This window comes from Lolium rigidum, chromosome 6 (assembly GCF_022539505.1).
Source record: "Lolium rigidum isolate FL_2022 chromosome 6, APGP_CSIRO_Lrig_0.1, whole genome shotgun sequence".
NCBI classification, from domain to species: domain Eukaryota; kingdom Viridiplantae; phylum Streptophyta; class Magnoliopsida; order Poales; family Poaceae; genus Lolium; species Lolium rigidum.
The window spans coordinates 137,169,309-137,184,085 of NC_061513.1; the positions used below are offsets into that span (position 1 = coordinate 137,169,309).

The 14,777-nt window shown below is 49.3% G+C and overlaps 2 protein-coding genes across 2 annotated transcripts; both read left to right on the forward strand.

The window, feature by feature from the left end:
- The first annotated feature begins 1,400 nt into the window (after window positions 1-1,400).
- LOC124659782 lies at window positions 1,401-2,674 on the forward strand. The gene is made up of 2 exons (XM_047197595.1): window positions 1,401-1,970; window positions 2,466-2,674. The coding sequence occupies exons 1-2, from the start codon at window positions 1,401-1,403 to the stop codon at window positions 2,529-2,531; spliced, it is 636 nt and encodes a 211-aa protein (XP_047053551.1). The 3' UTR covers window positions 2,532-2,674.
- Window positions 2,675-7,833: 5,159 nt separating this feature from the next.
- On the forward strand, window positions 7,834-9,775 carry LOC124663331 (heat shock cognate 70 kDa protein 2-like). The gene is made up of 2 exons (XM_047201053.1): window positions 7,834-8,056; window positions 8,172-9,775. The coding sequence occupies exons 1-2, from the start codon at window positions 7,834-7,836 to the stop codon at window positions 9,773-9,775; spliced, it is 1,827 nt and encodes a 608-aa protein (XP_047057009.1).
- Window positions 9,776-14,777: the final 5,002 nt, after the last annotated feature.

The window sequence follows — 14,777 nt, forward strand, 5'->3', positions numbered from 1 at the left end:
GCCCATGCGTGTGACCGGCGTCACCGATGGTGTCATGATGGTCTTCGTCTTCGTGGTCGGCGACGTGCCCATGCGTGTGATCGGCGTCACCGATGGTGTCATGGTGGTCTTCGTCTTCGTGGTCGGTGACGTGCACATGCTTGTGACCGGCGTGACCGACAATGTCATGGTGGTCTTCATCTTCCTAGTCGACGACGTGCTCATGCTTGTGACCGGCGTGACCGGCGGTGTCATGGTGCTCTTCGTCCTTCGTGGTCGGCGACGTGGTGATGGTTTTGACCGGCGTGGCGGTGGTGCCATGGTGGTGTCTGCCTTCGTGATCGTCGACGTGCCAAAGAGGTGAGAGGTAAGGTCACCATGTGGATAAATGGTGAGGCTAGAACTGGGCTCGTATGTAACCAAAGGATAGGGTCTGACTTCTCTCCGGCGCGCAAAAGACTACACATCCTACCAAACGATCCAGCTTTCATGACCCATGGCCCGTTCGCTGGCGCAGTGAACCATGATTTCGATACAACCAAACTCGCCCTATACTACTCGTTGTGAGTGCGAACTGAATCATGTGCTCGCACCCCGTCGTCGATTGCTGATTTGCGCTCGTACATGGCACATGCCGGAACCGTGAAATGGAGCAACGTCCAAACTATTGAACCGGACCAGGCATCGGAGCAAAAATTTGAGTGCCGTGGCTACTTGTACCCTCCTGTCCTGTAGCAGGTGGCCAGCCTTGTTACGTGCGGGCCCGCAGAAGCGTTCCACCGTGGGCCACAAGGAAGGTCACCGCTGTTGTGGGTGGTGGGACCTGGTGCGGGGAGCCGGCGGCCAGGTCGTCTGCCGGCAACGTGCCGCGCGGCGCAGACTTGTCGTCCCACCGAACACCGATGGTCCGCCGGAAGCGCCGGTTGCCCGTACCTCGTCGCCGACCGCCGGCGGCCCAGAAGATGTATTCCACCACCGCCACCGGTGAGTAGATTCGCCCAGCGGTTTGCGTGCCCAGTGTACACGGAAAACAATAGCTGGTGGCGCCGACGTGATCCCTCGCGAGCACCGCCCGATCTGTCCGGTGGACGAGATGGACAGGCCCAGGACTGATCTGATAGTTGTTCGGAGCCCCTGACGCGTGTGCCCTACCCCTCTGCCCCCGCTCGCACGCACGCACGGCACCACCCCTCGCGACAACGCTGTAGCTTTTGCCCCGCTCCCGTAACAAAACGCGACGCACACATACTCCACCTCCCCCGATCCTCTCCTCGCCTCCCACCCTTCGCGTGCCTGCCTTGCTTCCCTCCTCCGCCGCCTCGCCGGCGGACGGACCTGGCAGGACCGCCCGTCCACGCGTGCCTGCGTCTCTGCCGCCGCGCCAAGCGAGCGAAGGCCGGGCCGACCGCGCGCCGCGACCCATGGCGGCCACGGCGGATCCGAGGGCGAAGGCGTCGGCCACGCAGCCGCGCCACCTCAAGCCGTGGGCGCCGCCGCCGCCTCCGCCTCGTGGCCACCGCGTGCCTTCCCTGCCGGCCGTCTCCGGAACCGCGGCAGGCGCCAGCCGCGATCGGCGCCGCTCCTCGACGTCCTCCCACCGACGCGGTGGGGCCGACGCCGTACACGAGGAGCCTTACGACGGCAGGCTGGAGGATCTCCGGGCTAAGCTCATGGGCCACCTCCACGACGCCGCCGACCGTCTTCGCCTGCCCCCGGCCAAGACCCAGCGACCGCCGGAGCCCGAGGCTCCTCCACCGCTACCACCTCCCGCGGACGCCGCCGCGGCCATGCCGTGGACCCTACGGGAGCGGAGGCGTCGTCCGTCAGCCCGCGGCAGCACGGCGGCTACGTCTCCGGACGACTACGTGCGCGCTCCGTTCGCTGTGGAGCTGGAGACGGAGGAGATCGAGGAGGACGTCTACGCCCTGACCGGCGCCCGGCCACGGCGGCGGCCTCGGAAGCGGCCGCGCACCGTGCAGCGGCAGCTCGATGTAAGCCCAAGCAAATTCCCCATACTGCCCCTCGTCTGCCTAATCACCTAATTAGAGCAAAACAAACTACGTACCATTACCACTAGTATTTTATCACGCTTTTCGCCTCCGATTAGTACTACACGTGTGTAAAATAATAATCTGATCAACTCTTGCGTCCAATAACAATACTAGATCATCCAGCTAACGATAAGGCTGCTCATAGTGGGGAGTAATATAAGGTGGTGTCATGTATAAGTTACTAGTCCATGTTACTACCTTCATAGTGGAAAGTAACTTAGAGATGGTATCATGCAAAGCCTCATTTATTAGTTTGTAGACTCATTTTATCTTGGGGTGTGTGATGTTATGGTAACATAGCTAGTTACCACCTCCCTTTTTTTTTCATTTATTGCTATGCCATGTCACCAAAACACCTTGAAATGTGTGATGTTACTACCTAAGTTACTCCCACTATGAGCAGTCTAACACTACCAATTGTCTCGTCTCGTGCAGTCGCTGTTCCCGGGGTTGTGGCTCACCGAGATCACCGCCGACGCATACCGGGTCGCCGACGGCTAGTAACCCGGCCACTACCCTCCGGCGCCGGCCAGCTCTACCATTCTACCAGCCATGCTTCGGGTAACCACAAAACAACTGTAACTAGGTTTAGTTGAGTTGACAGGTTCTGTAGTACAGTACTTCCATGTCGCATCTGTTAACATTGATTTCCGCTTAAAAAAGTAAGCAGTGTCGCTTGCTTTACTCTCTCTCTCTCTCTCTCTCAAATGTACAGTAGAGTCGGTGGCCGTGAGTTGTAATCTACTGCTAAAGCATCTACTACCTAGGTTTCCAATTTCCATTCTTCTTGATTAATTTGCTATTGTACGCTATCTTCCCCAGTTGCATGGTTTCATCATCAGCTGTAGTGCAGCACGAGCTGCGCCTTTTCCCAGTTCGTTGCTTGCTTTTAGCCTTCTCTTTTCCTCGCAGCCTATCTGTTCTGCTCCGTGGATTTGGACCGTGCTTTCGTCCGAAGCGTACCCGTAGGCCGTAGTTGTAGCCGTGCGTGGTTGGCTTTGGGCGCGTCTGCGTCATGCTCGTATCGGGAGAGAGAGGTGGTTGGCTCATTTTGGGATCCTTGGACCCCGCTACCTGTTAGTTTGGGGTTAACGTGGGACAGCCATTATGCCACATTATTATCGTTCTACGAAGCTCAACTCGTTTCTTTTGGTCTTACAAGTTACAACATGTGTGTAATAAATCTCTAAAAAACAAATCAAACCTTTTGAAGTTCAACCAAGTTCATAGGTATCCAAAAACATCAACATATACAACCAAATTAATATCGGCAAGTACATCTCGAGCTGTCGATTATTTTAGTCTTCACACTGTGCGAGCTACTAAAATGTTTAGTGCCGCCTCCTTTCAAAAGCATAAGACTTCAAAAAAGGCACAATATAAACATGATCTTAGAACCTAAAAAACAATATAGATTTCGATGTTGGCATGGTTTTCAAAATTTACCTTTGACCACTAATTACTACTCTCTCTCCCTCCCATAATACAAGATGTTACTACAACTCACATATTGGTCCTATGGGACAGAAGGAGTACTAAATATATGGGGTATGAAGCATAAGAAAATTGTTGTGATTCTGAATATACTTTTTAAAGACAATTCTAACCACCATGTGATTAACAATTGCTCAATGTAGTATCAGATACAGTATAGTCAAAGTTTGAAAAGTTCAATTGAAGGTGTGTTTGCTACGTGTGACGTGGAGGGAGTAGTTAGAATAGCTTTGCACCTGAAGTAATGAGTATAAACAATTGGTGGCGGATATGGCTTGCTTGTCAAGTAGCATTTGCACTTTGGAACATTGCTTCCTTACCGTGAAAAGCTTTATGTAGGTGCAGCTCTTAACGTTGCATAAGTACAGGTGTAGAAAAACTAAGAAAACAGAAGTGTCGCAAACCCGAGACGAAGTACATACCCTCTCTGTCTTTTTTAATCGGTTTTGCTATTTCTCAGCTAGCTGACAGCTAAATTCATGCTTAGTTAAATTTTATATCGTTTGGTTGCATCGTGATTCGTGCATGAGTTGAAAATTGAGTTGCAACTTGCAACTAAATTTTTTCACTTAAAAGTGTGGTTGTAACTGAGATTTTTTCAGCTACAATTGCGGATGCAACTACTCGACATAAGAAGACTATGTACTTTGGTTTTCATTTTTCTGATTTTTTTAAATTTTGTGTCCATTTGAATCTTGGTAAAATCCTAGGTTTGACCAAGATTTAAACAAGTTTAAAACATGAAAATGAAAAGGTAATCATGCATCCTTCTTAGTCACTCTAAAATGAACCTTTTGGGATGTTCTTGAAATTTCCATGTTTGAAACCCAAAACAACTTCTCTACATGCATGCTTGACTTAAGACATAGTTTAGCTAGGGTTAGGGGGTAGATACATGATTTTCCTGGTTTGAATATGTCTAGACCTTGTTTATCAACTTAGTTGAATGCTTACTATATGACATAAGAAGACTATTTATTACTCCTTCTGTCCCATAGGTAAAATTAGAAAAATGCAGTGATGTGCTAGATTTGATCCGAGATTCGTGCTAGCGATGTGTTGCAACTAAGATATGATGACATCATTTGAGATTCTGAGAACAATGTTAGTTCTCAATCAACTGAAAACTAGTCACACCCTTTTTAACTCGCGTTGTAGCTTTAATCAAAATCAAATTTTGTAGAATTTAGCAAAAATACAAAAAAAATACATACTTCATATTAATATTTTTACAAAAATCTAGTGAAAATTTATAAAATTTTACTTTGACCAAACCTAAAATCGTGAACGGAGTCTATGACCAGTCAGGCTGGTCATGTCACACGATTAAGTTTCCAATCGAAGTTTGAAGCACTTGTATCATATTCAAACAACGCGCCATATTTAGAATGCAGTACGTGGCAGTCTCTAGTACAACGGCCATGGGAGCCCGTGCCCGTATGATTGGTCAGTGTCAAACCGTCGTTGGCGAAAATGAAGTGCGCTAGACCTTGAACTACTGCTCGGCCGAGTTTACGTTTGCCATTTCGTGCTGGATCTTCTGTGGTTGGATCGTACTAGTTACTTGAAACCGATAACGGCAGCAGAGTGCGGCGCTCTCCATCGCGGTCGGGCCCACCGGTCATGCAACAACTTCGACAGGCAAACCGCAAGATTTGCTTTTGCGGGATATATTCTCTTGGAAACCACAGGCCCACCTGTTAGCGACGCGGTGGCTCTACATAAAATGTGTTGTATGCCCATTTTTATGTGTAAACATATTCAAACTTAAGTCTAACTTTCTAACAATCCAAATATGTCTTACTTTTATGAAGAAATTGGTTAGATTAGAAAAATGCAGCAATCAACTCGGCCAACTATTCTTTTTGGCGAGGTTAAGGTGCTTATTAGTTCAAACAAAATTCGAACCAGATATATCTTGCATTGCTATTTGTTGATCTTCTGTTGATCACTTCATATGCTACTAAGATAGATGTGATATGTGTTTTACCTGCTGATCCGGCACATGTTTAGTGTGCTTATGCTAGTTACTCTTGTGAATACTTCTGCCACGATTCTAATATGGATTGGATTAATTAAAAACTTGCTAATATTACAAAAAAAATTGACACATTCTGTAATCGTTCCAAACAAATATATGTGGTTGCCTCAATTCTCTTCAAATGGTTTCCGTGTTTCGGTGTAATCGCACATTTTTCCAACTCTCTTGTTAGTTCTAGATCAACCTAATATTAAGTTAGTTCTAGGTCATCTCTATGAAGTTCGATTTGTATTGTGATTTGTGCACATAAGAATTGCACATCGATTATTCCAGTTACACATGAAATTAGTTAATCGAGAATTAAATTAGTTCTTGCTCGATCGAGAATTAGACCCATCCTCCAACCCTTTCTCGAGTCTATTCATTTTTCAAGTTTTTAGAAGGAGCAGGCTTTCCGTTTGGGTGCCACCATTCTCTCTTGGACCCAAGTATACTCCTCCGTCTTTAAATAAGTATATATATTTCTAGCTTTATAATTTGTCCTAAAAAATTGACGTCTACACTAACACTAACAATGCAACTAATTAATGGAATTAGCTCCTCGTAATCACTCCCCAACTTCATCCTCCAATCCTCATTTCCCTCCTCCATTTCAACCACCAATCATCATTTCTCTCCTTTAATTAAAAGAGTCAAGACTCATAAAAGATAAGAGAGAACTAAGTTGCAGAAAGTGTCTTTGACAAATGGGCACTACTGCTCTTTTCACTTTCAAATTTTTGAAAATTTTAAAACGTCACGTTTTTAAGTCTTATAAAATTATGGCGTTAAATATATAGATAGACATATACGGGAGGGGTGTATGCAAAAAAAAGTCCCGCTAAAAAATATTGTGTATTTTGAACAATATGAAAAAGACAAATTTCTAACAGTAAATTGTGTAGTAAAATTGTATTACAATAGTGTATCCTTTTGCAAAAAATTGTTTTTTTGTATTTCCCAAAATTTAAAGTATTTTTTAGCGGAACTTTTTTCAATACACTTCTAATGTAAATATCTATCTACATATTTAACGTCATAATTTTTAAAAACATAAAAGTGTGAGGTTTTGAAATTTTCAAAAAACTGAAAGTGAAGGGAGCATTGGTGCCCATGTGCACCAAATCCATGTCCACTAAGTTATCTGTTATTTTCTAGATGTATATTTATTCGCGGACTGGAGGAGTACTCGACTAAACGAATGGGCGAGCAAGCTTCTCAAAATTGAGCTACTTCCACGATGGTGTGATTCATAATTTTATATGCATACGGTGCTTTTATTACAGATATAATTTTATATGCATACGGTGCTCTGTAAAATTTAATTAGAGCTATCTCTCACAAAGGCTTAATGGTTCTAACCAAAAGGGTTCCTCACCGGCAAAACAATCAGAGAAGGTAGGATTCCTCACCAGCAAAACAAATCAACCTAGGGTATGGATCGGGTGGATTCCCGGTCCGAGCAGCGCCTAACGCCCGGAATCGACCGGCCCTCCCGACCCTCTTCCTGGGATCAGACCGCCCCGCGAAGATCCGAGCATCAGCGGCATGACAACGACAAATCAGGGCTGTAGGCGGCGGGATCGGGGCGCGGAGGACGGTACGAAACCGTAGGAGGAGCAGGTTGGGGCTCCCCGGCGGGAGTGGTGGAGCGGGTGGAGGCGGGAGGCCGGCACGGGATCGGTAGGCCGTAGCGGGCGGAGCTCCATGCAAGGCGAGCGCCGATGGGTGCGACCAGGAGGGAGGTGGCGGGCGGAGCTCCATGCGAGGCGACCACCGACGGGTGCGACCAGGAGGGAGGCGGCGGGCGAGAGATCTTAGGGTTCGGGAGGGACGACAAGGGAGAAAGAAAAGACGCACGGTGGACGAAACGCGGTTGGGCAGAAAAAGGAACCGGTACTGTATTACGTGGGTTTGGTAGGAGGGCAAAAGAGTCTTATAGAAAATATGTTGGACGAAACCTTCGACCGGAGGAAACAGAACCAGTTCCTCCTTTTAATATAGTAGAGATTGTATGTGTTGGCTCTAAGTTAGCTATATATGACATGGTATTTGGCTTATAGACAGCAGTTGACTACAGTATTGGAATTGGTCTGATTCATAATTTCATATGCCTCGTACGGTGCTTTTATTACGGATATAACGAGCTCTGTAAAGCTCGAGGCGTCTGCGACTCATGGTGTACCAACCTTTTCGTTTATCTCACTATATCTCTCTTTATTAATTAGCCGCATTGATAGGCATCGCCAAGCAACAACTTCATCCCTTCAGTTTCCTTGAGTTCTCAGGATGACGGAGACGGATGGTCAGCAGGGCTCTGCAGCGATAGGCATCGACCTCGGGACGGCGTGGTCGTGCGTCGGCGTGTACCGGCACGGCCGCGTGGAGATCATAACCAACGAACATGGCGGCCGGACGACGCCGTCATACGTGGCATTTACCGACACGGAGAGGCTCGTCGGTGACGCGGCCAAGAACCAGGCCGCCCGGAACTCCACCAACACCATCTTCGGTGAGTATACTACATATCTTCTCTCTTCGGATTTGGACATTATCTCGGCTTCTCCAATGGCGTGATCCATTTACATCGATAGTATAACACCAGTTGGCTGAGTGTGCTACTGTAGGTACCAAGCGACTGATTGGAAGGAGATTCAGCGACGCGTCCGTGCAGGCCGACATGAAGCTCTGGCCGTTCAAGGTCATGGCCGGCCGCGGCGACAAGCCAATGGTCGCGGCGAACTACAAGCGCAAGCAGAAGCTTCTAGCCCCGGAGGAGATCGCGTCGATGCTGCTCGCAAAGATGAAGGGGGACGCTAAGGCCTACCTCGGCGCGCCAGTTACCAACGCCGTGGTCACGGTGCCCGTGTCGTTCGATATCCTCCAGCGCCGCGCTACCAAGGACGCCCTCGCCATCGCGGGGCTCAACGTCATCGGCGTCATCCACGAGCCCGTGGCCGCGGCCGTGGCCTATGGCCTCCACGAAAGCACGGAGACGAAAAACGTGCTCGTCTTCGATGTCGGGGGTGGAACCACTAGCGTCGCACTCCTAGCGATTGCCGCGGGCAAGATCACGGTCAGGTCTACCGCCGGCGATCCCCACCTCGGTGGCGAGGATTTCGACAGGCGTATGGTCGAGCACTTGTTGGAGCAGTTCAAGACAGAGTACAAGAAAGATGTCAGTGGCAGCACGAGGGCTCTCGTGAGGCTTAGGGCAGCCTGCGAGCACGCGAAGAGGACGCTCTCGTCGGCGACGTGGGCTCCCATCGAGATCGACTGTTTGCTCGACGGCATCGACTTCCGCACGGCCGTCACCCGCGACCAGTTCGAGGACCTGAACATGGACCTGTTCTGCAAGTGCATGGAGCCCGTCAAGAAGTGCCTCGGCGACGCCAAGGTTGAGAGGAGCGACGTGCACGAGGTCGTGCTCGTCGGCGGGTCCACCCGAATACCCAGCCTGCGGCGTATGCTGCAGGACCTGTTTGATGGCAGAGAGCTCCGCAAGGACATCAATCTCGAAGAGGCGGTGGCCCGTGGCGCTGCCATCCTCGCTGACATAGCCAGCCGCGTGCCCGGCAGCGACTTGCTGAACCTGTTCCTGCTAGACACCACGCCGCGCTCGCTCGGTGTCGAGGCGGCCGGCGGTGCCATGGCAGTGATCGTCCCAAGGAACTCTGCCATTCCCATCCGCAGGGAGCAGATCATTTCCATCCAGTCCCATCACAAGAGAAGCGTCGTCTTGTCGGTGTTTGAAGGGGAGAATGGCACTGCAAGGGACAACAGATTGCTCGGAGAGCTCAAGCTTTCGGCTGGAGATGGAGCCAAGCGCCAGATTTCAGTGCGCTTCGACATCGATGCGGACGGTGTCCTGACGGTGTATGCGACGGACAAGGCGGCCAAGCGTATGCACCAGATGAAGTTCATGGACAAAGGTCAGCTGAGCAAGAACGAGATCAAGCGGATGACCGAGGAGGCAGCGGAGTACATGGCAGAGGATGCGGGGAATAGGGAGAGGGTCAAGGCAAAGAATTTGCTCGAAGAATACTTGTACAAGAAGCGCCGTGCCATCGAGGTTGAGAGGAGGAAGGCTGAAGATGCTCTTTCCGCCGTGGAACTGATGATTCAGCAGGTGCACAGCGACCAGGTCTCAAGCGCCAGAAAGTTCCTAGACGATTTGGAGAGGCTCAAGCTAGAGAGTAGCACCATTGCTGGTAAGCAGGTTGGTGCATAATGTACATCTTTCTGCGGGAGCTCAGTTAGCTTTCTGTTGTCAATGGGCGAGAATCAGAAATGTTGCTGAACACTCATTGAGAAATCTGATAATACAAAAAAAAAATTAAATATTTTGAGTGTTAAAAATAGCTTTTCTAAACATTTTGAATATTCCATAATTAAAAGGTTTTCATTTGCTTATGAAACAATCATATTTCTCTGCATTTCTTACTATCTGCTTTCGGAATTTTATTTTATTTTCAGCATGTCCAATAATACCTGAATTTTGAAACTAAATTTTGGACGGGTTTAAATATACTATATATTATTTCAATTTTGAAAGGAAGTTAACAATAAAGTTCTTGAAAATAAAATAATTTTGTTGTTTGTTTCCTTGAACTCCTTTTTTATGTTGTCAATGATACCACATATGTAAAATTGTCACCATGTTATGTTTCAAATACCTTTGAGCAAAGAACCAACGATGGGCTGCACGCTTAGGAGGTTGGTTGTCTCCTAGTCTAGGATGGAGCTCAAGAGTTGGGTACATCATGGGGAGGAAGAACGAAGAACAACAAAAAAGGAGGAAGTTCCGGAGGGCCGAAACTTCTGTCCTAACCTTTGGAAACAAAGAAAATCTCGCAGTAACGAAATAGAGACAAAAAAACGCATTTCCGGAAGTAGCACCGGTAGTAGGGCAAAGCTTCTGGTGGGTGGAACTTCTGGTCTACTTGGGCGTAAGAGCATCTCCACTCGTCCCCCCGAACAGGCCCCCGGCGAGCGTTTTTTCCATCCGGACGGCGTAATTCGGCCCAGTCGCGCCCCCGGTTCCTCGTTTTCGTCCGGATTTGGGCCTAAATCCATCCGGCGATCCCACGCCATCCCCGGCCCTCCGGGGAGCGCTCGGGGACTCCGGACGAAACGAAAGCGCGCGAAACGGCGAGGCAACTTCCCGCGCATCTGGTGGCCCCAACTTGTCGGCGAGAGAAACCGATCGTCGTCCTCATCGCATCGTCTTCCGCGCGCTGTAAAAGCCTGCCGCCGGTCCGCATTCGCCGGCCACGCGGCGAGTTAATGTCGTCGTCTTCCGCGCACGCATCGTCTTCCGCGCGCACTAAAGGCTGCCGCCGGTCAGCTCGCCGCGGACGCGTCGCATTCCACGCGGCATTTAATCCCCGCGCCAGCCACGCCTATATACGCCGGTCCGATCACCGCCAGGCGTACCCCGTGCTCCACTCTCCCTCCACTCTCCCTCTACTCCCAAGATGGCGTTCTACGACGACGACGGCGCAGCCAACAACGGCTTCCCCGCCGGTCGCTCCACGCGTGGGAGGGGCACCTCCTCCACCAGGCGGGTACCCCCGCCCGCCGGACACGAGGCCTCCCGGAGGCGACCGGCGGCTAAGTGCCGGCGGCGTTCCAATCCCGCCGCCGCCGCGGGGCCATGCCCTCGACGTCGCCATCGAGGAGGCGAGGATGACGATGACCGACGAGGAGCGCGCCGAGCCACGCCACCACCCCGACAACTACACGGCGTGGAACTCCTACTTCCTCCGGCGGTGGGAGCGGGAGCCGGCGGCCTACGACGGCCCGCCGCCTCCGCTCGCGCGCAACAACGCCGTGGGCCGCCGACGGTGGTGGAGCGCGCCGGAAAGGACGCTGGCGAACGTCCTCGCGCACATCGAGGGCGGCAACTTCCCGGTGCTCACGATGCCCCCTCCATCGGCATCGAGGGCATCGGCGAGCCGCCGTCGGGGAAGCGTCTGGCAGCCACGGCGCATGGCTGCCAGCTCGTCGTCTTCCGGATCGGCGTCAAGGTCATCCTTGGCGCCGGTGAAGAGGAGGAGGCGACGTCGCCTTCGACGCCGGTGCGCGTCAAGAAGGAGCCGGCGTCTACGCCGGCGACCAGAGGGCGCAGCAGCGGCGCCCTCGTCATCCGCGAACAGCCTTCCGCGCCGCGAGCGGCCGGAAGAAGACGAAGAAAGAGGCCGCCGCAAGCCAGCTCGCCGAGGAGGAGGCGAAGCGCGCGGAGGACGCCGCGATGGCGGAGGCGATCGCCAGGTCGCTGCACGACATGGAGGAGGAGAAGCGCGCGGACGACGCCGCACTGGACTGGGCGAGGCGCGACTGGGAGCGCCAGGAGGCGGAGCAGCAGCGGCGGCTGCTGGACCTGGCCGCCGCACGCCAACTCGCCGCCCGCGCCGCTCCAACCGCCAACGACGATGTCGCGCGGTACCGCCGTCCTGCGACACCTCCATCCGGCGTCGCTGTCCCCGTCGTCGACCTCGAGTCCTCCGACGACGACTGGTACAAGCCGTCCCCGGGGTGGGGAGACGCCGGCCGTGGCAGCAGCAGCCGGGCCGCGCAGCCGAAGGCCAACGACGACGGCTCCGACGACGACGGCGGCGACTACACGGTGTTCTACCGCCATTTCGGCATGTAGAGCGCCGTGTTTTAAAATTAGCGTTTGCATTCTCCTAGCCGAATTCGAAATATAGTCGAATTCGGCCTCTATGTATGAACTCCTCCCGTAATGTAATAAATATCATTAAATTTAGTCTATATTCACCCGTTTTTAGCCGTAGTTTGTCAAGTTTCCGTTTTTTAAATTCGCATCGTCGACTTCGCCTGGGCACGCGGCTGGGAAACTACTACTCCCCACGCCAAATCTTCCTCCAATCCGGACGAAAATTTCGCCGGATTTGGGCGTGGGGAGCGCCAACGAGTGGGGATGCTCTAAGTCTAGTCCAAGAAACTCTCAACGTTCAAACATCAATATCGTGAGATTGGAAACTCTAATCGAGATGAAACCAATTTTTTCTTAGAAAGATAGCGACAAGAGCTACCCCACAAAATCTTAAAAACTAGAAAGGGAGATTTTCCATGAATTTAGAGATAAACCCTCTCAACACAACAAATCGGTAAAAATTCCAATATCGAAAACACAACAATTATTTCATGTGAAATGTGTTTTCAATGAACTAGTGCTTGTCATGAGAATAACCAGAAGCTCTACATCACCATATGAATACGATCTAAATAACAACCAAGAAAGATAATGCCAAGCATGCAAAATTTTGAGGTCTCTCTTGAAAGTGCATGGAGCCCCAATGTGTGGTTTTGGAAATTGATGACAATCCCTATGAGCTAATGTTTGTATTGAGTTATATTTGTAGGAGTTGTCCATAGACAATATTTGAACCATATGTTGGATTCAAGGTTGCAATAAGAAGAAATCGATGAATAATATCAAGTGTCAAGTATGTCTTGAAGATGAAGATGAAGTGAGCCCTCAAGTTTAACTTCAAGACATCAACATGATGAAGAATGAAGAAATGAAGTGCAAGTTAAAGATGAGCCATCTCGAAGAGACCATTTACTTGAAGCTTGCCATCCATATGGTGATCATGGATATGTGAAGATGCACCAAAGAAGAAGCTCTCCCATGGTGGATTATGGGGGAGTAATCCACAAGACTTCGTCAAGCAAGCACTATCAAAAAAGGCGTTCCATCTTGTTGCGGTCAAGATCGTCATCATCAAGATCAAGAGGAACGTGCAAGGTTAAGGTTTTGCTCTTGATAGGGTTTCTTTCTTACCGGTCTAATGGTGTAGTTGGAGACCGATTTATAGTTTAGTTGTCGTACTATCAAGAGGGATCTCGAGTGAGTAACTCGATCGTATCCTTCGGAGAGCTCAAACATTTGCATCCTTGCATCATTTTTCTTGGTTGTTATTTGGATCTTTTCCATGTGATATTTTAGAGCTTGTTTTTATTCTCCTGACAAGCTCTAGACCACCGAGAACGGATTTTGCATGGAAAACTTACTGTGTTTTCAAGGTTGAAGGTTTTACCGGTTTGTCTTTTATAGATATGTCAAACCTTTGATCATTTGTGTCTATCCTCCCTAATGGACTATGATGGTTTCCTGCATGATCTTGTAGAGTTTGTTACTAGCTTCTAAACGAGGTCACGATCATCAAAATCGTAATCCAGATGCTCAAGTTATGGGTTTTCTCGTTTTGTTGGTTCTGTTAGTTTTCAAGGGGGGGGGGGATATATGGCCCTAGTGGGGCAGATTTTCTGGGCCGGAATATCCGGGGGCAGATATTTCAAATAATATGTCCCTCGAAAATGGCTAAGGACCTAAGGAAAAAACCACCCTGAATATGTAATATCCCAGAACATAGGAACAACGAAGGGTAGATTTAGAAATGGGATGTGCACTTCATCGCAAAACGAGGAAAAATTTCGCGCCTTATTGCATAAAGACCTAAATGGGGATCGAGGTTTCTCTCTCGTTGCTATTTGGGTTAGAGCAATGTGAGTGTTATGAATTTCGACATGACCTCTTTTGAAACTTGTAGATTTTGGGAGATTATTTGATTTGGCAACTCATATTTGAATTCAAACAAAATAAATAATAAGTAAACAATATATAAATGAATTATGAATTAATAATTAAAATCACATCATATATACACAAATAATCCATAAGTGAATAATAAATTTACATAAAAGCTCTTAACCAAAAACTTGAGCTTATTGATCATACACACACACATTACATTGTCTTTACAATATTCATTATACAAGAATTGGATGGAATAATAAACAAAACAAAATAAGATTACAAGAATTGGATCATATACAAAAATCCTAAACTAATTGACTTGGAATATCTTGTCCCTGGATCACTTTGAGTTGGAAACCTGCAAAATGAAAGAGAGCTAGCCAAGGGGTTTAATACAAGTGTCAATGACACTTGTCATTGTCCAAAATCTGGCCAGAATCTAGATAAGCACCAGCAGACCAACAATTTGAGGAATCATGAGCTCAAGTTCCACCACAAGCACACACACAGCTGACCAGCTGATGTGCATGCTCAACAGCAAGTCACCGTAGCTTAGTCACCAAGCAGGGCACAGGCATGTGTGTCATTGCAAGAGAAAACCATCTGATAGTATAAAAGGGTAGAACCAGCAGAAATAATTCACCAAGTCGACCAGATAAGCATTCAC